General features: G+C 47.9%; 1 protein-coding gene across 2 annotated transcripts in view; it reads left to right on the top strand.

The window, feature by feature from the left end:
• TLK2 (tousled like kinase 2) overlaps positions 1 to 24,056 on the top strand; it is a 153,801-nt gene that overhangs the window by 16,870 nt on the left and 112,875 nt on the right. For both annotated transcript variants that reach the window (XM_073582335.1, XM_073582336.1), the window contains exons 2-3: positions 6,521 to 6,606; positions 7,434 to 7,505. In XM_073582335.1, coding sequence (XP_073438436.1) covers positions 6,526 to 6,606; positions 7,434 to 7,505 — 153 coding nt within the window. In that variant the 5' untranslated portion in view covers positions 6,521 to 6,525. The remainder of the gene's footprint in view (positions 1 to 6,520; positions 6,607 to 7,433; positions 7,506 to 24,056) is intronic.

The raw sequence follows: 24,056 nt of genomic DNA, 5'->3' as shown, positions 1-24,056 counted from the left end.
ACAGACTACCATAGTAGCTCTGCATGACTGTCACTTTCCACTGGATGACAGTTGTGAGACCGTGTGATCTGCATGAGACTGCATTTTGTCAACTGGATTTTTCTGTGATTTCAAAGTCATGTCAGTATTCCATATTCATGTGAAATAATCATAGCATATGGGGTAAGTGCACAGGTAAATATTAGCTGGGTGGTCACCTGCAGAGAGTTGGGTGACGGATGTCTGTGTAGCCCCAGCGTGGGTTAGTTGTGCAGTATTATTCAAATTGGGAATGATAATTTATTAAAGGTATTTCCCCCCCCCCCCCAATCCTGTGAAGGCAGCTTGACATGTAAAGGAGGCACAATAGCTGCGCACCTTGTGATCCCGTAGACAACACTTGTCTGTCTGATTGCACTTTGTTAATAAGCCTTCTGATGATGGGCTCTGCTGCTTAGCATCTTGGAGCTTGTATGTGAATAGTAGTTGAATCCATCTCCCCCCTCTCTCCTGGCAGCATCTGTTTTGGGAGGTATGTGGCAGGCGAGGTAAAATGGTGTCTGCTTTTTAGAGAAAGGCAGCATTTAATAAATAGGGGGAGGGAGGTCAGAGTGTGAAGCTTATGAAATACCTTCCTAACAGGGAATCGGGAGGCTGGGGCTTCTGAACTACATGAGATGTGTTTTTACATGCGGTTTCCTCTTTGCAGAAGGAGGCTTTGTCTGCATTGATTTACAGTCAAGGGAGGGAAAGAGGTCAACCATTTAAGGCCTTGGTGTTAGAGTCCCCTGTATGATGATGCTGCTAGTAGCTGTATTGTATTACTCAAAGGTCTGTTTTCACTGAGGCCAGAAACATGACAGAATTATTAAAACCCACTATTGTGAATGCCAAAAGAAAGTAATCTGACAGGTCTGATTTCTAGGCCGATCATTAGTAGTATAGTAACAATGAAGAATTAAATGCTATTGCCAATCCCTGTTTATTAGGACCAACCAGAAAGATCGTCATAGGATGTCCTAGTGCGGCGCCTAGTTAATGGGGTATGGTCACACATTGCGTTTTTTGTACCGTTTTTTTTTTCTGCACAAAAAATAAGTTGGCAGGAAAACTACTCAGTACAAGTCACACTTTTCGATGCACTTTTACTTGCATATTTTTTACCCATTCGAATGGGTGAAAAATGCTGCATAAACGCTGAATGAATTGACATGCCACGTCTTGGCAAAAACACTGCAGGGTTCACAGCATGCATAGGAAACAGAAACCCAGTGTCTTCATGAGATTTTAGAAATATCATTGATTGTGTTGGTATTGTAAAGCGCTGCTTGTTTTACGCAATAAATGGCGCTGCTTTAAATTTGCCACATGTGGATATACTCTTAGATGGGTACTCTGGCATCAAGAGTTCAATTCCACCACAGTGCCAGCACTGGAAACATGCTTGGGCATTAGACCCTTCTCATTGACATCAGTATATCTCTGTAGTGTATGAACAGGCTGGATCTGATAGCGGGGGTGCACTATAGGGCTGTTTCCCTCTTGAGTGTATAAAGGCTGCATCTCCCACTATTGTTTTATTAGAAAATGATCCATGGTTTAGAACAGGGTTTGATGTTGAAAGTATTTTTCAACTTTTTTCTTCTTCCTTTACCAGCAATGTTGAAAAAAAGAAAAAAATAGTTTGGGAAATCATGCAATTTTTTCACTAGCCGTTAAACATTTTAAGGCCGGGATCGCACATGTGAGGAATATGGCCGAGTCTTGCATGTTAATACCCGACACTACCGCCTGCACTCAGATCGGAGTGTGCAGTCACATAGCAATACATGGAGCTGCACACTCCACTGCTGCTGGGTGTTAACATGCGAGACTCTGCCGTATTCCTCGCATGTGTGATCCCGGCCTAATGCTTACACTTCCTTTTCTGTGCATTAGACTTTTGAGCAGTCTAATTATCACAGATGGATTACAATAACTGATGACACCTCTATGTACAGTAGATGACAGAGGCTTCACCATTCGTAATAGGTGATGAAACCCATTTTAAATGAACAGCCAGAAAATAATCTGCAATGTTCAATTTCTAGGCCGCCAGTTAAGTCTGGATTTACATTTGCGGTTGTGTCCACAGCGTTTCTGACGCATAGATCCGCATGCGTCTTGTTTTCCTATCTTTAATGTTGTGGACGTAGGTACATGCGTTTGTATGCGGTCGACCGCGTTTTTTTACGCATGTGTCGCTTTGGTGTGTGCGGCGGGGCGCGGCTAACGCAACATGTTGCAATTTTGGAGGCTGCAATTTGCATGTGAACGCTTGCGGAAGGAATGCGGCTAAATAACGCATTACAGTCTATGGGAACGCATGCGTACGCAAGCACATGTGTACGTTTTGCGTTTGTATATGCAAGAATTTACATAAGACACGCAGATTGGGTGTGGCTTGTGTAAATTCAAAAATTGGCCTGGAAAATAGCACTTGCCAATCGTCCGCAAACGCGTGCGTTTTTGGTTGCGGACAATACGCTGGGTACTCAACCGCAAATGTGAGCCTTACTTAAGGGATATTGTAGGGATGAATACTATGTACTATCCCATTATGTACTGTATGAAAGAGAGGATTTGCACAGTATCTATGACTAATATGTATCCCACTTGTAGATGCTCTCTTTCACCTACGTCACTGAAGACTATGTAAATGACTACTAGATTCCTACAGTAATGACTTGCGTTTCTGCTCACTTTCCCAGCATGGGAGCCCCATTATTCCAGCATGGGTGCTTGCTATCACTGTGTAGACATGTGCCTGAGCAGCCTATGAAATATCTTTGTGTGTTTTTTACCAATTGCTCATAGCTGTATACATCTGGGGCAGGGTTTGTGAATAAGACTGAATTCAGACTTCTGAGAAACATCGGCAGAATACGACTCGTGATATTCAGACAAGCCGTGGGTCTCCTGAACTAAACACTATCATAGGCGTATATACACTCACTGGCCACTTTATTAGGTACACCATGCTAGTAAGGGGTTGGACCCCCTTTTGCCTTCAGAACTGCCTCAATTCTTCGTGGCAGAGATTCAACAAGGTGCTGGAAGCATTCCTCAGAGATTTTGGACCATATTGACATGATGGCATCACACAGTTGGCGCAGATTTGTCGGCTGCACATCCCTGATGCGAATCTCCCGTTCCACCACATCCCAAAGATGCTCTATTGGATTGAGATCTGGTGACTGAGGAGGCCATTTAAGTACAGTGAACTCATTGTCATGTTCAAGAAACCAATCTGAGATGATTCGAGCTTTATGACATGGCGCATTATCCTGCTGAAAGTAGCCATCAGATGTTGGGTACATTGTGGTCATAAAGGGATGGACATGGTCAGCAACAATACTCAGGTAGGCTGTGGCGTTGCAACGATGCTCAATTGGTACCAAGGGGCCCAAAGAGTGCCCAGAAAAAATTCCCCACACCATGACACCACCACCACCAGCCTGAACCATTGATACAAGGCAGGATGGATCCATGCTTTCATGTTGTTTACGCCAAATTCTGACCCTACCATCCGAATGTCGCAGCAGAAATCGAGACTCATCAGACCAGGCAACGTTTTTCCAATCTTCTACTGTCCAATTTCGATGAGCTTGTGCAAATTGTAGCCTCAGTTTCCTGTTCTTAGCTGAGAGGAGTGGTACCCAGTGTGGTCTTCTGCTGCTGTAGCCCATCTGCCTCAAAGTTCGACGCACTGTGCGTTCAGAGATGCTCTTCTGCCTACCTTGGTTGTAACGGGTGGCAATTTGAGTCACTGTTGCCTTTCTATCAGCTCGAACCAGTCTGCCCATTCTCCTCTGACCTCTGGCATCAACATGGCATTTCCGGCCACAGAACTGCCGCTCACTGGATTTTTTTTTCTTTTTCGGACCATTCTCTGTAAACCCTAGAGATGGTTGTGCGTGAAAATCCCAGTAGATCAGCAGTTTCTGAAATTCTCAGACCAGCCCTTCTGGCACCAACAATCATGCCACGTTCAAAGGCACTCAAATCACCTTTCTTCCCCATACTGATGCTCGGTTTGAACTGCAGGAGATTGTCTTGACCATGTCTACATGCCTAAATGCACTGAGTTGCCGCCATGTGATTGGCTGATTAGAAATTAAGTCTTAACACACAGTTGGACAGGTGTACCTAATAAAGTGGCCAGTGAGTGTATGTCTGAAGTGTTGAGTCAGGAGACCTGCAGATGTTGTGGTCCATACTGAGACCGTGTTTTGAGGACGTCTTAACTTAGCCTAGGTATTAGTTTTAAAAAAGAAACGTTAACTTCAGTAAATGGGCTTTTTGGCTAAGGGTAGGTTCACATTGCGTTAGGGCATCCGTTTAACGGATCCTTTAAACGGATGCGCTAACGCTGATGTCATTTTCGACATCTTTAGTGACCTAGCGCTAACAGCATGCGTTAACGCATGGTAGCGCTAGGGTACCATGCGCTACCATGCCTTAGCCCATACAGTTCTATGCACAGCGAACGGGTCCGAATATTTGTTACTGCCAACGCACCCAAAAATGTTGTATGCAGCGTTCGAGGGTGCGTCATGAATTAACGCATACTTGCCTAACGCATGCCGATTTTGTCATGCGTTAGGATGCGCTACATTCATTGCGGGCAATGGCGGCGATAACGGATCCGTTATATTGCGTTAGTGCCGCTATGTAACGGATCCGTCAGCGCATTCCCCCCTAACGCAATGTGAACCCAGCCTAACTGATCTGCGGAGTTAGTGGATGTTGTTTTTGTCGTCTAAAATGATGTGGTTAAATTGGGAACTTTTCTGAAGTTTTACGGGCAAAACTTTCTGTTTAGTATGATGGGTTTTATTAAGTCTTCCAGAGTTGTGGAGTCAGTAAGCCAAACCTCCGACTTCTCAATTTCCCTGACTACCGACTCCACAGCACTGGTCAATACTGAGCATTTACATGAAGTGTAGAATAGATTCATCCCTACTAAAAGTCTAGATCCTTAGAGCAGGAACAGAGCAGACATTTATAGGACATTTCATAACTTTCCCAAATTCTTATGAAAAAAAATTACAGTGCATCCTGCGTTGAGCTACTTTATTATATATCTTAGGAGTTGGTCCTTTTTATACAGACTCACACTCTACCAAAATGGACTCCCAACTCCACAGACCTGGTTCCACTCCTGGTTTTTATTTACAAATACTGATGTAAAATACTGACCAAAAACTGTTTTTACAGATGGGTGGGGTCAGGGTCCTTAGATCCCTCCAGCAATCACTCAAAATTCATCAGCAAAAAAAAGTGCTCAGCTCCCACATCGCAGGGACGGGTTCAATAGAAAGCATCTGTTGGTAATGAAATGTACTCATCATTTATAGTCTATGGAAAAATGAACCTGGTCCTCTGGGTGCAATAAATGTAGCATCTTGCGTCCTGTAGGGGTCACGAGTGAAGATTTGTCGCAGCGTTATTTACAATTTAGATTCTGTTCCATAATCAGTGTATTTACTGTTGAATCAAAGTTCTGCCACATATCTGCCGTCCGTGAACATTATTTCGGGCACCGTTGCAAACGGCTGAATTGGACTCCCAAACAAATTCATTGAAGGATGCATTTTACTCATTTATGCAACGTTTTAATCAGGTTTTGTCGGCTTCTCAATCCCCAAGATCATGGGTGGTCCCCAATGTGAGAGTCTAAATTAAAGTTTTTTCATAAAATGATGGCAGAGTGAGTAGGATATACCTTTAATTTTATGGTTGGTGCCGGTGGATCTGATCACTAGTACTCTGACCAGTCCTAAGAATGAATGGACCACTGCTCTGTTTTAGCACGGCGGCAGGCCCCTCATAGGGTCTCTCCAATGGTCATAATGTGATGGCATAGCCTACCAATCCAATGTGTCCACACTTTGAGATGGGAATACACCTATAAGGCCCGGATCACACATGCGAGGAATACGGCCGAGTCTCGCATGTTAATACCCAGCACTGCTGCCGGCACTCAGGAGCGGAGCGTGCGACCCCATAGCAATACATGGAGCCGACCGCTCCGCTCCTGAGTGCCGGCTTCAGTGTCAGGTATTAACGTGCGAGACTCGGCCGTATTCCTTGCATGTGTGATCCCGGCCTAAGTCTGAGCATTGTACATACGTTCCTACATTTCAGCATACTGGTCATGGTTGTTCTCCCATAAAACGCATTTTTGCTCAGTATTTTTTCTTGAAGCATGCTGTATTTTACAATTGCTAGATTTACTGCAAAAGGAGTGACAAAATCTTTTTAGACCTCAAGAATATTCACAAAAAGTGTAGTAACTAGTCTGCTGAATGACATCATTGACCCGATTTATAATGTCGTATTTTTATTCCGCAATGTACAGCTGCGGAGATATAAGATGTCTTTTAAGATTAAAGAAAACTTTTTTTTCGTCTGCATGCAGAGCATATAACTTGGAGAATAATGGCTCTTTTGCGGCCATTCTTCAAAATGTGATTTGTCGCCATGTCTTATCTTGCAGTGGAAATGATGGAAGAGTTGCATAGCCTGGACCCTCGGCGCCAGGAATTATTGGAAGCAAGATTTACAGGAGCTGGGGTTGCAAAGGTAATTGGCAAGGGTATAGCACTTGGGTAATTGTTTCCCTTAGAAAAAAAAAGCCGAAGTTGACCACTCACCATCACTGGGTTTCACCTCTAGGATTACATCCAAACAGGCCATTTCCACTGGTGCAGATTTTGATGTGGAAATGCTGTGAATTTAGCACAGATTTCTTCATTACAATGTGTGAAAATAATAATAAAAAATAAATCTGACGGGTCAGGATCTTTTGTGGAGGTCAAAAACCTTCCTTCTTACAAGGAAACATTGAAGTTACGGCCCTACTATATTCGTGTGTGTCCCCAAATCCCACCATATGATCGTAATCTGAGGCCGGGTGCACACGATCCAGAAGTGGCAGCACTTTGGACGAAGCACAAGTTCGCTGTGTCCAAAGTGCTGCTCTCTATGGAAGGCATGTGAATCCACATGTTTTTACTAAACCATGTGGATTCACCGCATTCAGTTCATTCTGTTGGTGAAGCTTCTCTTAAGTTGCTGCAGTCTGGAAAGACGGGCTGCATGTCCGTCTCCGCGGGTGAGCTGCGAGCGTCTGTTCACGCATAGTGGGTATGGGTTTTCTTGATATTCCATCCACTATGCTGTAACATCTGGATGCTGCAGGTTGGACGATGCATGAGTGCGCAGCATTAAATCCGCAACAATTACTGATCGTCTGCACATAACCTAAAAGTACACACTGGCACGAGGAAATGACTTGGTTTCTCAGCGTTTTCTGCTTGATGAGGAAACGGCTGATTGTAGGATTGCCATATTGTTAGAGAGCTTTGGTTATGTGAATTAATGTTTTTTTTTTTTTTTTTCCTCCCCAGGGACAATTGAATAGTGAGTCTTCTAACCAAAGTCTGTGTAGCTTGGGCTCTCTGAGCGACAAGGAGCTTGAGGTATGGTCTGTTAATAATTCATAAACGTTATTTTTTTCCTAGTTTCAGTATATAAATTTGGTGCATTACATTATAAGTTAAGTCATTTTGTATGTCCCCTGTAGAAATTCCCAGCATGTGCAGACTTACCGTAGATCTAACTTTTTTATATATCTGTTGATCAGCTCAGATCAGAAAATAGAGAATGTAGTTAAATCATCTGAAAACCATTGTATCATGTTGGGCTTCCTTGCTGGAACTCCTCTTATCGGCCAAAAGATCGATCGGTGATGTACAGATAGTGTCGCCATCTGTACGCTGACTGGCTTGTGAAGTGAACTCCCAGTTTTGTACATATTCCAGGTATATATCTCCACTTGGAAAACTCAAATTACCTTTAAAACTTACTAAATTTAATAAATACCTTTCAGGGGTGTATTTTTATGTGTTTTTGCATTTTCAATTTTTTTCCCTCCTTTTTTTTTTTTTTTTTTTTATTATAAGAGCCATCACTTTATTCCTCCGATGATATAACCATACAAGGGTGTGTTTTTGCAGCAGCAGTTGTAGTGTTGAATTGCCTCATTAATTTTTTACTGTATAGTATGCTGGAAAGTGGGGGGAATTTTCACAAAGTGCAGTGAAAGAAAAAAGTACACTTCTGACATTGTTTTTTGCATTTTGTGATAGTATGATTCTTCCAGGTCAGTAGGATTGCGGTGATACCAAACCTCTACAGGGTTTTTTTTTGTTTGTGTTTTTTTTTTAAAGGGAATCTGTCACCCCATTTTTCGACTATCAGCTGCCGGCATCGCCATCAGGGGCTTATCTGCAGCATTCGGTAATGCTGTAGATAAGCCCCCGATGTAACCTGAAAGATAAGAAAAATGAGATATATTATACTCACCCGGGGAGAGGTCCTGCGCCTGCGCACTGCAGTACTCTGCTCTGCCCTCAACAGGGCAGAGCAGTGCGCCTGCGCAGGAGCCATGACGGGAAGCAAGCGAGGACATCACCGTTAGAAGATGGGAGGGAACGGACCACGACACCCATCGGACCAAAACCGGACCGCCTCCGGGTGAGTATAGTATAACTAATTTTTCTTATCTTTCAGGTTACATCGAGGGCTTATCTACAGCATTACAGAATGCTATAGATAAGCCCCTGATGGCAGTGCCGGCAGCTGATAGGGCTAAAATTGGGTGACAGATTCCCTTTAAACTTGTTTTTATTGAAAATTTAACACATAACAAGGTTACATCATAGAACAAAAGGCATTTCTCATGAACAATGTCTGGCAAAATTAACCATGCCCTTAACATACCGTGGGATTAACCCCTTCATGACCGGAGCTTTTTTCAGTTTTGCGTTTACGTTATACCTTTTTCACTTTTTCACTCCCCTTCTTCCTAGAACCATAACTTTATTTCCCTTACGTCCCTCCGGACAGTACCATGGGAGGACGTCCTTCCTTTCCCTGTAGTGGGACAGGATCAGAGAGAGGTTAAAAGGCCCCTCCCACCTCCACCCTCCAGTGTTTTTCCTGTCCCAGCAGGGGACGGTTGTATGAGAGGTTGCTCTTAAGGCCCTTTTACATTTAGCGATGCACCAGCGATCCGACCAGCGATCCCACCCGGTCAGGATCGCTGGTGCATCGCCAAATGATCGCTAGTGAGCTTTCATGCAGAAAGATCTCACAGCGATGCAGCAGCGACGCAGCGCACGATACTCACCTTTCAGACACAGCGATCCTGGCGTCCTCCCGCCTGCCTCCACGCGTTGCTCGTCGTCACAGCAGGAAGCGCCCGACGAGAAATGAAGCCGGACATTCTCGCGCGATCAGCGATGGACAGCGGGGGAGCTGGTCGGAGGTAAGTATCACACATAGCGATATCGCTAGCAATATCGCTATAACGTCACAAAACCAGTGACGTTTTAGCGATATTGCTAGCGATATCGCTTAGTGTAAAACCCCCTTTAGAGTGAAGATAGCCTGTGGACGTTTATGGCTTTCCACTCCCCTGGCAGGCGGTCCGTGGCCGATTCCTCTCTGGGAGAGGTCCCTCAGCCGTCATTCGCTGTACCAGACGGGATTGGGGGTCTCAGCCCTCTCTCCCCCCCTCCTTGTCAAGCGGACCGTGGCTGACACCTCTTGGAGAAGTTCCTCAGCCATCAGCCAGCCTGCATGATGGGCTCAGGGGGATTGTGCGGCACTTCCAATCCTTCCCCCTGTCAAGGGGCCCAGGGCCTACACTCCCCAGTGGGGAGTCTCTCTGCCCCAAAGACCAGTCGCGCGGATGTTCTCCTGGGTTGAGCCGCTCCTCCCTGTGGGCAGCAAAATATCGCTACTTCCGGAAAACACGCGGTGGAGAAGGCCGTCGCTCCTCCAGTAACGTCAGCATAAGGTCTGCGTGCGTTCCACGGCAGAACGCGGATGTGCAGAACGAGACCGGCAACAGCCTAGTTTCTTGGATCTCGTGGGGCACAGGAGAGGAAATCACTGGCAGTAATACAACATTCCTGACCGAACGCCACTTCTCTCCATGGTAGGCTCTCGGCGTTACCAGCTCCCCCTGTCTTTCTAGCAGGTGTGGAGCCAGCACAGGTGAGTGCACGCTGGAATGTTGTTTTCAGGGCCTGGCCTCTGGGTTGATACTAGCCTCATGCCTTGGTGCCAAAGCTGGGCCTAGAGCTTCATGTGCTGAGATGTGTCTTCACATATAACCAGCTAGGCCTTGGACCTCTAGGCTATAGTAAGGCCATTTGTCCAAGATACATCTCATAATGGGACCTCAGTTAGTTGCAGGCCATGTCTGCACAGAGCCTTATGGCTGGACACATGGTAGAATGCAGCACATGGTCTCCAGGGAGACTGCTCTCCACCTGCGGCTCATTAATTAGCTCCTTCAGGTGGAGCCGGTCTGACAATTGAGATATACTATTCAGAGCGGAGGTTTATCCGGATCTCTGATTGCTCTCTTGGGGGTAACTGGGGGCCTGGTCTCTCGTTTGACACCTTCAAGCAGGGCCGTAGTCTGTGCATCATATTACATCATAGGGGCATCATTTTGTCCCTGTGCATCGTATCGCCGCTGAACATCGTATCGCCGCTGAGCACGATATATTGCCGCCGTGCGCCATACTGCATCATTGTGTTTCAGGTTGCATCATTGTGCTTCATAGTACCTCTGCATCATATGGCTTCATAGTACCTTGGTACATCATATGGCTTCATAGTTCCCTTGTGCATCAGACTGCATCATGGGGCTGCATAGTGCCTCTGTTCACCATATGGCATCATGGGGCTTCATAGGGCCTCTATGCAGCGTATTCCACTATGTGGCTTCATAGTGCCTTTGTGCATCGTATTGCATCATAGCGCTTTATAGTGTCTGTGCATCATATAGCTTCATAGTCCTTTGGTGCATCATATTGCATCATAAGCCTTCATAGTGGCGCTATGCATCATATTGCTTCATAGCGCCCCATAGTGTCTTGGCACATCATATGGCGTCATAGCGCTTCTGTACAGCATAAGGCTTCTGTGCATCATATGGCGTCATAAGGCTTTGGTACCCCTGCACCTCAGGGGGTCACTTGTGGGTCTTAATACCTCTGTACTTCATAGTACCTCAGATGCTGTGGCTTTGTGCCTCTGGCTGTGGGCCTCTGGCTTAGACTTTTTGACTTGTGCCTTTTTGTGGGCCGCACCTTGTATGGTCGGCCTACCACTTCACATTTTGTCTCAGGGCCCAACTCTAGTCTTCGTGTTTCGGGGCCCAGACCCAGGTTCTGTTGCTTCATTCATGGCAACTGGACTTAGCCAGACGAATAGTTATGCTTGAATTGGCCTAGTAACTTAGCATTTTTTCTATTTGGAACAGAACTCTCAAGTGAGTTACTGTCTTGAGTGCTAAAGGCAGGTCCCTCTCATAGTTAGCTTTTAAAGGGAGACATACATCTTTGGGGTTCATCCTTTAAGTGGACATTTTGGGTGCAGAAAATCCCATAAGGTGGGAGAAAACAGTTCTTCCCGACTCCACATAGAGCAGTCGGACTAGTTTCCTTGATAGACACCCGGTAGACAGATTCTTGTCCCATAAATCCGTTGTATTATGTTTACCAGGGGTGGCATCACTACTTTTTGTACCTGGTGGTGATTCAGCAGCTCTGCGACAGGTGGCAGAGGATCCCATATTCGCTGCTCTTACAGGAGTCATGGCTCCTAAGGTAAAGAAGCTGTATCCATGACTCTTGCAGTTGAGAACTCATAGCCCATCTGCCTCGCAGTAGTCAATCCCCTCTGCGATGGGAGGAAACCTACTTCCCTCTAGTTATAGAGTGTGGTTCCTCCCACCATAGCAATCAGGGGTATAAATATCTCTAAGAAGATTGCCTTTTAGGATATAACATATAAATAAGTTGACACATTTACAGTGTCTGGGCTAATGACTTGTATAGCAGCACACACACACACACTAAAGCCCCCGGTACACACTGCGATATCGCTAGCAATATCGCTGTAAAGTCACCGAATTTGTGACATAGCAGCGATATCGCTACATGTGATACTTACCTCCGACCGGCTCCCCGCTGATTATCGCTGGTCGCGCGAGAAGGTCCTGGATCATTTCTCGTCGGGTGCTTCCTGTGGCACCGACGAGCGACGCGTGGACGCTGGCGGGAGGACGTCAGGATCGCCGCGTCTGACAGGTAAGTAGCGACCTCCGACCCCAGCGATGTCGCTGGTGAGATCTGCCTGTGTGGCAGCTCACTAGCGACCACTTAGCGATGCAACAGCGATCCATATCGTTGTCGGGATCGCTGGTGCATCGCTAAGTGTAACGGTACCCTTACTCTCCTCAGTTCCAAAGTCCAGACTCCCTGTGTCTAACATCAGTAAAACGGGTGAGGATCCACATTTCCCTTTCAATGCTTCTAATGAAAAGCCAATGTTGGTAGTGGCAGGAGAGGTTACCTGCCAGATGGAGTATTTCCTTAGTCTTAAATAATATCCAACCCTTTCTTGAGGTTTAGACATGTAAAGGATTCAGAATACACATGATCTCCTGGATGAGTAAGGGTACATACGTCTCAATGCTCCGCTATTTTCCATGTACTGTTATTGCTCTGATCTTCCAGCGGTGCATGGTCTCTGGCCTGCAGGTTTCCTTGTAAGCTGGTCTCTAGCCAAGGTTTAAGCCGAGCCCAGGAGGACCGATGAAGGAACTATCCTGTGTGATAAGCACATACAGCAAATTACTGGTCTGTACAGTCCTCTTTGTATTGTGGCTGTGGTTATCACCATACCTTTTGCTGGACAATAAGGTTTTAAACATATTCTGTGACTGCGGTGTTCATAAGTATCTATCTCAATAACTGTAATTCACTGCGGTTCATTAGTGGTATTGGGGTGCAACAGGTTGTTCCACTGCAAATCTTGTTTGCCACATTCATACTGAAATTGGCCATTATAGACATATATCAGACACTCACTACGGTGATTACCTTTTGTAAATCCCTTTCGATATCTATATTTCTTCTCATCTTATAGATAATTTCTATATCTAGTCTTGTTCTTACCTAGAACTTTGATCCTGAGGCTTCTGTACCCACCCTGAGACCTTTGCTTTGGTATTCTCCATGGTGCTGTCTGGAGGGAGGTAAGGGAAAAAGGGAATTGGACCTACCGGTAATTGTTTCCTGTAGTCCCTCAGGACAGCACCCTTTGTTCCCTCCCTTATGTTGTCTTTAGGCTTGCATGGGATCGATCGACAGATTGTTCATCCATCAGGTCATCGTGGCTCAAGATTGGGATGGAGCCGCTAAAGGGTCTTACATACGCGTTTGTAAGGGCGTGTTTAGACCATTTCCATCCGTCCTCGGTGGTACTTTGAAAAAACACTGGAGGGTGGAGGTGGGAGGGGCCTTTTAACCTCTCTGATCCTGTCCCACTACAGGGCAAGGAAGGACGTCCTCCCATGGTGCTGTCCTGAGGGACTACAGGAAACAGAATTACCAGTAGGTCTAATTCCCTTTTTTTCCATCAATATTGCCATGCAAGGGCTTATTTTTTTGCGGGACGATTTGTACTTTTGAACGACACCATTGGTTTTACCATGTCCTGTACTAGAAAACGGGAAAAAAATTCCAAGTGCGGTGATATTGCACAAAGAAGTGCAAGCCCTCACTTCTTTTTTGTTTGGCTTTTTTGCTAGGTTCACTAAATGCTAAAACTGACCTGCCATTATGATTCTCCAGGTCATTACGAGTTCACCAAACTTGTCTAAGTTCTTTTCTCCTACGCCTCATTGGGGGACACAGAGACCGTGGGTGTTATGCTTTCCTGCCACTAGGAGGACACTAAGTAAACTAGAAAAAGCTAACTCCTCCCCTGCAGCATACACCCTCTCGCTGGACGAGATCTCATCAGTTCTTGCTTAGTGTCTGTAGGAGGCACTTGGGTCTGGTTTCAGACCCCATCGTTTTTATTTTATTTTTGAATTTTTCTGTAAATTTTTATTTTTTAATTAACGGAGTGAAGGGGGCAAAGGCTCCTTTCTACGGCCCACTCTCCCCCGAACTAACAGGCAAGCACGTGGAGTAACCCTTCACGTACACTTTCCTGCGACGAATGGGGGCTGATTCCTTACCGATCACGGACTCGAGGGTGAGCGCAGAAGACCTGTTATGGAGAAGATCATACAGCGCTTTCTTCAGCCCTGAGTCAGCCCCATAGCTCTCCGTCCCCCTCCCCATATGGAGGACCGAGTGAGCATACCTCTTTAAGCTCTCCGTCCCCCTGCTTATAGGGAGGACCGAGTGAGCATGCCTCTTTAAGCTCTCCGTCCCCCTGCTTATAGGGAGGACCGATTGAGCATACCTCTTTAAGCTCTCCGTCCCCCTGCCCAGAGGGAGGACCGATCGAGCATCCTCCTTCAAGAACTCCTCCGGCTCTGCTACATCAGCCCAGGATGAGAAGAATGGACTCGGCGCTGAGTGAGCACTGGAGTGGAGGTATGGAGTCGGGTTCTGCCCCCGGGAGAAACGCTGACTTAGCGTCAGCGGTGGCACACCGGCGCCCTCGCGGCCCCCCCGCGTTCAGCGTTCTTGGTTGGCCCGAGAAATTGAATCCCCGGCTTTTTTCCGGAACCGTCCACCAGCAGGGGCCGTACTTGTTCAAGGGACAGTCAAGCGAGAGAGCGGACCCATGGCGTGTCACGCTCGTGCTTCAGCACCAGCAAGTTCTGTTTCTCGCTCTCCCTCTCCTAATGGTGACAGGTGTACGACTCTGAATTGGAATCGGACGCTTCAGCTCCCCAATCCTCCAACTGACCGAGAGTCGCTTGATTCACTTATAGAATCCGTCAACAGGATTCTGGCGTTAAAGGAGGAAAATACTCCTCCTCCAGCACACGCTTTGTTGTTTAAGAGGACCAAGCGTGTACGCAAATTATTTACCAGCCACCTTGATTTTAAGGACATTGTCCAGAGACATAGTGTTCGACCACATAAGAGATTAACAGGGCATAAGTCTATTCATACCCTTTTCACCAAGACCTAACGAAAGATTGGTTGCAGTCCCCATCTGTGGACCCTCCTGTTTCGAGGCTGGCTTCTAAGACGCTCCTATCCGTTTCGGAAGGTTCCTCGGTCAGAAACCTCTCTGATCGTCAAACTCATTATCTCGCCCGCTCAGTTTTTGAGGCTTCAGGAGCAGTGTTTTTTCCATCGTTTTGCAGCGATTTGGGTCACTAAGGCTATGGCCGCTTGGACAGAGGTCTTAATCACTGCTCTTTAGGGTAGCAATCTCCCTCCGTGAGCTACCAACGTCACCAGGCTGATAGTTTACGCAGGAGATTTTGTAGTTGGTGCCTGTTTTGATGCAGCCAATGGTGCTGCTCAAATTGCCACTAATGCAATCTCCTTTAGAAGAGCTGTTTGGCTCCGTGACTGGCGAGCGGACGCCATGTCTAAAAGATCGCTAACTTCTCTACCTTATCAGTCTGGTCGCCTCTTTGGGAGAAGCTGGAACAGCTCACCTCTGATTCTACCGGGGGAAAAAAGTAATTTCCCTCCTCAGCAAAAGGCTGTTCGGCCGTTTCGCAACCAACAGCCGACGCGATTTCTTTTCCCAATAACTCCAGTTGGTCCTCTACTTTCTCTTCCGACTCTAGTCGGCACCCGTGCGGAAACGGAGGCACCCAGGTCTCATACAGACCAAATCGCTCTTGGAAGCCCAGTCCCTTGCAACATGTGAGTCTGTTAGCCTGGGACAAGAACCCGTTCTCTCTGGACCGTTGGTTCCTCCTATCTCTGTGAGTCAGACAAGCCCTCAAGTGGTGGACTCTGAAATCCTCCCTGAATCAAGAGAAGTCTTTTCTCCCAGTACAATGGTTGCTTGGTAGTAACCACCAATGCAAGTCTTCTGGGCTGGGGTGCGGTTTTTCGTCACCACACGGCACAGGGTCGGTGGTCTCCTCGAGAGTCTCGTCTCCCCACCAACATCCTAGAGATTTGAGCGATCAGATTAGCCCTACGGAGTTTTCACCAACTCCTTGCAGGCCACTCCATCAGGATCCAATCCGACAACGCCACGGCTGTGGCGTATATCAACCTCCAGGGGGAACTCGATGCAGGATGGCCATGCACGAAGTGAGTCACATCCTCCATTGGGCCGAAACCAATCATTGGCCCATCTCTGCAGTCCACATCCCGGGCGTAGAAAATTGGGCCGCAGATTTTCTCAGCTGCCAGGGCCTGGCCTTGGGAGAGTGGTCTCTTCATCCGGAGGTTTTCAGCAGATTTGCCATCGTTTGGGGACTCCGAATGTGGATCTCATGGCTTTGAGATTAAACAACAAGGTTCTTCAATCCATCTCCCGATCACGCGATCCACGCGCCATCGGTGCGGACGACCTAGTTCTGTCGTGGCACCGGTTCCGGCTCCCGTACATCTTTCCTCTCTTCCCTTGCTTCCGAGGGTCATCAAGAAGATCAGATCGGAAAGAGTACCAGTGATTCTTGTCGCGCCAGATTGGCCGCGCCGCGCTTGGTACGCAGAACTGATTCAACTAGTCGCCGACGTTCCCTGGCATCTTCCAGATCGTCCAGATCTGCCCTTTCAGGGTCTGTTTGACCACCAGAACTTCGGGACCCTGTCCTTAACGGCGTGGCTGTTGAATTCTGGATTTTAACAAAGGCTGGGTTTTCTCACGAAGTGATTTCCACAATAAGTGCTAGGAAGCCTGTGTCCATGCGCATCTATCACCACACCTAGAAAACCTTTTTTCTCATGGTGCAAGGATCGTCGCCAATCCCCTGTGACGTTCTCCATTCCTATTTTCTTGGAATTCCTTCAATCCGGACTAACGTCGGGCCTCGCAGTTCGTTCGTTCAACGGCCAGATCTCAGCCTTGTCAGTGCTATTCCAACGCAGACTTGCCACCAAACCTCAAGTCAGGACATTCCTTCAGGGACTTGCCCATGTGGCGGCTCCTAATAGACGACCATTGGAACCTGGGGCCCTTAAATTGGTTCTTGGGGCCCTACAGTAGGCTCTCTTTGAACCCCTCAACGACGTTCCACTGACTGTTCTCTCTTGGAAGGTGGGCTTTCTAGTGACAATTACGTCAGTCTGACGTCTTTCAGAATCGGCGGCTCTATCCTGCCGCCCTCCGTTCCTGAATTTTCATCAGTACAAGGATGTCCTCAAGATGGCTCAGTCCTTCCTGCCCAAGGTTGTATCCTCTTTCCACCTCACTGAGGAAATTGTTTTGCCTTTTTGTCCGGCACCAGTCCATCGTATTGAGGAAGCCCTCCACACTCTGAATGTGGTTAGGGCTCTGAGATGATACATCTCGCGGATGGCTCCCTTCCGCAAGTCAAATGCCCTGTTCATACTTCCAGACGGGCATAAGAAGGTGCTAACCGCTTCGAAAGCAACACTAGCCAGGTGGATCCGCCTCTCGATTCAAGAATCCTATCGTGTCAGGAACGTGTCTGTCCCAGCAGGGATTACGGCACATTCTACCCACTCAGTGGGCACCTCTTGGGCCATTCGGCACCAGACCTCGGCAGTACAGGTCTGCAAAGCTGCGACTTGGTCCGGTCTGCATACCTTTACAAAGCATTACCTGATTCATTCTCAGGCCTCTGCGGATGCAGCGCTCGGCAGACGCATCCTGCAAGCGGCAGTACCTCAATCAGTGGTACATAGGGTTTTACAACATGTATGCTCCCCACCCAGGGACTGCTTTAGGACATCCCACGGTCTCTGTGTCCCCCAATGAGGCGTAGGAGAAATAGGGATTTTTGTGTACTCACCGTAAAATCCTTTTCTCCGAGCCATTCATTGCGGGACACAGCACCCACCCTGTTTAGCATCTTTATGTTGTGACATAGTTATAGTTATTGTTCAACTGTTTAAGCTCCTACTGCTTTTTCACCGAACTGATAACTCCTCCCCTGCAGCATACACCCTCTCGCTGGACGAGATCTTAACGTTTTCTAGTTTACTTAGTGTCCTCCTAGTGGCAGGAAAGCATTATACCCACGATCTCTGTGTCCCCCAGTTAATGGCTCGGAGGAAAGGATTTTACGGTGAGTACACAAAAATCCCTATTTTTTACCAAAGTGGTGAAGAAAAAATTCCAAAGTTTGCTAAAAAAAAAAGGCGCCATTTTCCAAGACCTGTAGCGTCTCCATTTTTCATGATCACTGGTTGGGTGAGGGCTTATTTTATCCATCCATCCTTCTATCTCATGGTGAGAGCCTTCAGGGCCAAAAACAATGATTCCCTAAAAGGAGTGCGAGAGTTGTGAGGCTAGCTCTCCTCATCAAGGAATCCTAATAAACACACTTTAAAACATTGGTGCAGGGGGTGTATGTTCTCAATGAGGATAGCTATGACCTGTTTCCAAAAGAATACCACATGAGCTGTATAAAATTTGCCGTCTCTTCCCCACACCTTTGGCAAACTGCTTGATCAAACTTTTACAAATGCAGCTATACCATATGTATTTTTTATGGAAAGAGGGTGGTAATTCAAATATTTATTTTCTTAACTTTAAAAAAAGTCTTTGTTCTCTTTAGGGGTACTTAAACCTGCGGTAATCTGATTACTAGTACTATATACTGCAATAGTGTAGTAAAAATCACAGTCTCTTAAGAAGCCCAGCCACAAGCTGTGTTTCAACAGAGCAGTCATTGGAACTCATCAGACAATAAAAGCAGCAGCTAAGAAGTTAACGGCAGCGTGAGTTCACCTGTACTCGCTGCTATTAGAAACAGATGATGGCTGGGTTCACATGGGCATATTTCACGGTTTAAAAAAAACACAAAGATTGAGCTTGGTTTGAGTTGGTATACATGCAGCACATAAATGCATGTTCACATCGACCATAAAACATACAAAACCTACAAGAAGCAAAATGAGCAAAAACCCTTCTGTAACTAAATAAGTAAAAAGCAAAAGGTCATTTAAATAAGTTCTTAGTAATGCTGTTTTACTCTGTCGCCTAATTGGGGGACACAGAACCTTGGGTGTTATGCTGCTGTCCACTAGGAGGCGACACTATGCATAATCTGAAAAAGATTAACTTTGGCTCCTCCTCTGCAGTATACACCCCTGGACGGCGTCAGCCTTCTCCAGTTTTTGCTTAGTGTCGGAAGGAGGCACACCTTTTTTCTTCCGTTTTTTTCCTTTTTTTCACCGGAAATACAGATGAAGAAAAGTGGGTCTCCAGCGAGACTCCCGGCATGGCTCCCTCCTCGGTCCCCTATTAGGGGTACCCGGTTGAGGTCGAGGTGGTTTTTCCCCATGTCGCTCCCTCCCCAGTCCCTCGGGTCCTGGTTCGAGGTCGAGACCCCCCTCCTCCCCCAACCCCTTTAAGGGGTCTGGGTTGAGGTTGAGGCGAGGATGAAGACCCCCTGACGGTGACAGACGCACCCTCCCTAATCCCCTGCAGGGGGTATTAGGTTGAGACGCCTCAGGTAGAGTCGGAGATCAGGCAGCATTTCGCAGCTTCCAGGGACCCCAGGCTGGCTGAGGGGGATCCTGTTGGGGCCGGGGGAGGGTGCGGACTGGATGGCACAGCAGAGACAGGGCTTTTCTGCGTCCCTGTCTCTGCAACATCAGCGGCTCCATAGCGCTTCAGGGGCCCCCCCATACAAAAACCGCTACCCCCACCGCTATCCAGTCGACCATTCTGGGGGGGTCTGGTACAAATCCGCCCCCCCCCCCCGGGACTACCGCGCCGCTCTGGAGCCCTCCTGGGCATCAGGCTTCTAATTTAGGCCGCGGCTTCGGCCTAGCTGAAGCCGCCGCCTTTTCCCCGTCCCCCGGCCCGCCCCCCGGATGACCAAAATGACACACTGGAGTGTCATAGAAGGGGCGGATTGAGGCAGAAAGGGGGCGTTTTTACACACATACCAATTGCTCCCGCCCACCAAAGGTTTCTCAGGTTCGCGGTCAACCAAAACCACTACCAGTTTTTCGCCCTTCCGTTCGGACTCGCCACGGCTCCAAGAACGTTCACCAAAGTCATGGCGGCCACCATGGACATCCTGCACTCAAGAGGCATCCTAGTCGTCCCGTACCTGGTCGACCTCGTCAAGTCTCCCACTTTCAAAGACTGCGAGGTCAGTGTCTCAATCACTCTAGACACTCTGAGTCGCCTGGGATGGCTAGTCACCTACAGAAATCGTCGACCATCCCAACTCGGACTCTAACATTCCTGGGAATGGTATTCGACACCGCCAGGGGCCTGGTGCTCCTTCCCAAGGACAAGACACTGGCCATCCGTCTGGGAGTTCGCACACTCCTTCGCAGTCCTCCTCGATCTCTCCGGTTTGCCATGAGAATCCTCGGCAGGATGGCAGCAGCAATAGAGGCAGTGCCATTTGCCCAGTTTCACCTCAGGGTCCTTCAACTAGCCATACTCAGATCTTGGGACAGGAACCCTCTCTCCCTCGACAGGGAGTTCAGGTTGACGTCATCAACCAGGAGGTCCCTGCATTGGTGGCTCAAACCAAACTCGCTTACACGAGGGAAGCCATTCCTCTCAGGACAATGGAAGATCCTGACTACCGATGCAAGCCTGACAGGCTGGGGGGCGGTGCACCTACATCACAGGGCACAGGGCAAGTGGTCACCGAGGGAAGTGACATTGCCTATCAATGTTCTGGAAATCAGGGCCATTCTCTTGGCACTGAGAGCATTTCATCACTTGCTTGCAGCCTCGCACATACGGATACAGTCGGACAATGCCACGGCTGTGGCATACGTGAACCACCAAGGCGGGACCCGCAGCGCCCAGGCGATGAGAGAACTGGCTCATATCCTCCGCTGGGCGGAAGACACAAGGTCGGTACTTTCTGCGGTACACATTCCAGGTGTAGAAAACTGGGAAGCCGACTTCCTCAGCAGGCAAGGAATGGACTCGGGGGAGTGGTCTCTCCATCCCGAGATTTTTTACCAGATCTGTCAACGCTGGGGAACCCCGGATGTGGACCTAATGGCATCCCATCTCAATACCAAGGTTCCCAATTTCATGGCCAGGACACACGACCCGCGGTCACTCGGAGCTGATGCCCTGGTCCAGGACTGGTCCCAGTTCCGACTCCTGTACATTTTTCCACCCCTCCCCCTAATCGCCAGGGTCGTGAGGAAGATCAAGCAAGAGGGAGTTCCGACCATCCTCATCGCGCCAGACTGGCCCAGACGTACTTGGTACGCCGACATCGTCCAACTTACGGCAGACGCCCCCTGGCGTCTACCCGACCTTCACGACCTTCTGTCTCAAGGTCCGTTCTTCCACCAGAATTCAGGGGCTCTCAATTTGACGGCATGGCCCTTGAAACCTGGATTCTAACCCAGGCAGGTTTTTCATCGGCAGTCATTGCAACTATGATCAGGGCAAGGAAGCCTGCCTCCGCCAAGCTCTATTATCGTACCTGGAGAGCTTTCTTTTCTTGGTGCGAATCTCATGGACAAGTCCCACTCCCTTATTCCCTCCCGAAGGTACTAGGTTTTCTTCAATCGGGCCTAGATGCCAAGCTATCCTTACGTTCGCTTAAGAGTCAGGTGTCGGCGCTTTCAGTCCTTTTTCAAAAGCGCATTGCTATTAAACCGCAAGTAAGGACTTTCATCCAGGGAGTTCCTCCTTACAAACGTCCGCTGGATACGTGGGACCTCAATCTGGTCCTGACAGCATTGCAAGCTCCACCCTTCGAACCTCTTAGAGGAGTTCCACTCTCCATTCTGTCTCAGAAAGTGGTTTTTCTAGTGGCGATCACTTCGTTACGCAGAGTGTCGGAATTGTCAGCACTTTCCTGCAGACGGCCTTTCCTAGCCTTTCACCAGGACAAGGTGGTTCTCCGCACGGTACCATCCTTCCTTCCGAAGGTTGTGTCCAACTTTCACCTTAATGAAGAGATTTCACTGCCTTCCCTTTGCCCGGTTCCGGTTCATAGAGTGGAGAAGGCTCTGCATACGCTTGACCTCGTCAGAGCATTGCGGATTTACGTGTCCAGGACTGCACCTTTCCGGAAATCTGATTCCCTCTTCATTCTTCCGGAAGGTAGTCACAAGGGGTTGCCGGCTTCCAAGGCTACCCTTGCCAGGTGGATCAAGTCCACCATACATGAGGCCTACCGACTTAACAGTTCCCCTCTTCCGGCCGGTATCACGGCACACTCTACACGGGCAGTAGGGGCCTCCTGGGCCATTCGGCATCAGGCTTCGGCACAACAAGTGTGCAAGGCGGCCACTTGGACTAGCCTACACACGTTTACGAAACACTACAGTGTTCATACCCAGTCCTCAGCGGATGCGAGCCTGGGTAGACTGGTTCTGCAGGCGGCAGTACCCCAAGTCTAGGGGACTGTCGGCACAATATTCGTCCACTGCTTCCCACCCAGGGACTGCTTTGGGACGTCCCAAGGTTCTGTGTCCCCCAATTAGGCGACAGAGTAAAGGAGATTTTTGTGTACTCACCGTAAAATCTCTTTCTCTTAGCCTTTAATTGGGGGACACAGCTCCCACCCTGTTGCCCTTACGGGCCGTTGTTTCCTGTTGTTCTCATATTGTTCTTTGAGCTCGTACATAGTAGCCTTCTCACAGGCATGGTTATGTTATTTGGTTACGTTCCTCCTTATGCTTTGGCACAAAACTGGAGAAGGCTGACGCCGTCCAGGGGTGTATACTGCAGAGGAGGAGCCAAAGTTAATCTTTTTCAGATTATGCATATTGTCGCCTCCTAGTGGACAGCAGCATAACACCCAAGGTTCTGTGTCCCCCAATTAAAGGCTAAGAGAAAGAGATTTTACGGTGAGTAAACAAAAATCTCCTTTTTTTTAAATCAAAAATAGCAAAAAAGCCGTCCCATCGTCGACAAGGTGACTCTGATTGAGACGGTCCTGCGCTGTCTAATATTAACCCCTTTCTGCCAGGCAGACGTACTATCCCGTCCATGTGCCCTGGGACTTAATTCCCAGGGACGGGATAGTAAGTCATAGCGATCAGCGGCGCCCACGTGGTGAGCGCCGCTGATCGCGGCCGGGTGTCAGCTGATTGTGCCGCGTGTCAGCTGTGATAATGTGTCAGGGGCGGTCACGGACCACCCCCGACAGGTTAACCCCTTGTACACCGCGATCAAACACGATCGCGGTGTACCGGGGGTTAAAGGGAAGCATCGGCAGGGAGGGGGCTCCCTCCGTGCTTCCCTGAGTCCCCCACGGCAGCGCAATGTGCAGCGCTGCTGCGGGGGGGGGGGCTCTTTCCCTACAGGCCCCCGGATCCAAGATGGCGACGGGGGCCTGTAGGGAGCTGACTTGAGGAAGTCTGCTGCACTGCCTGTGACAGATCAGCGATCTGTCACAGTGATCTGTGATGTGACATATCAGCGATCTGTCACAGGACAGTGATGTCCCACCTGGGACAATGTAATAAAGTTAAAAAAAAAAATAAAAAAAAGTGTAAAAATAATTTTAAAAATATCGCTAAATAAATTAGTAAAAAAAACAAACAATAAAAGTACACATTTGGTATCGCCACGTCCGTAACGACCCGCCCTATAAAACTGTCCCATTAGTTAACCCCTTAAACGAACCCCTTAAAAAATAAAAAACGAAGCAAAAATATTGATTTATTAGCATACCACCGAACAAAAAGTGCAATAACGCGCGATCAAAAAGACGCATATAAATATCCATGGTACCGCTGAAAACGTCAGCTTGTCCCGCAGAAAACGAGCCGCCATACAGCTTCATCCGCAAAAAATAAAAAAGTTATAGCTCGCAGAATAAAGCGATGCAAAAATAGTTTTCATTGCATAAAACTGACAAAACATAAATAAACGACCTAAATGAGGTATCACTGTAACCATACTGACCCGAAGAATAAAAGCGCTTTATCAATTTTACCGCACGCGGAACGGTGTAAACGCACCCCCCCCCAAAAGAAATTCATGAAACGCTGGGTTTAGTTCATTCTGCGTCCCAAAAATCGGAATAAAAAGCGATCAAAAAATTATAGCTCTCAATATGTGGTGATTCAAAAACTATTTTTACA

This window comes from Dendrobates tinctorius, unplaced genomic scaffold, assembly GCF_039654945.1.
Source record: "Dendrobates tinctorius isolate UK_male_01 unplaced genomic scaffold, ASM3965494v1 ptg000071l, whole genome shotgun sequence".
NCBI classification, from domain to species: Eukaryota; Metazoa; Chordata; class Amphibia; order Anura; family Dendrobatidae; genus Dendrobates; species Dendrobates tinctorius.
The sequence above is the reverse complement of the archived record's forward strand: the minus strand, read 5'-3'. Positions and strand labels throughout refer to the sequence as shown.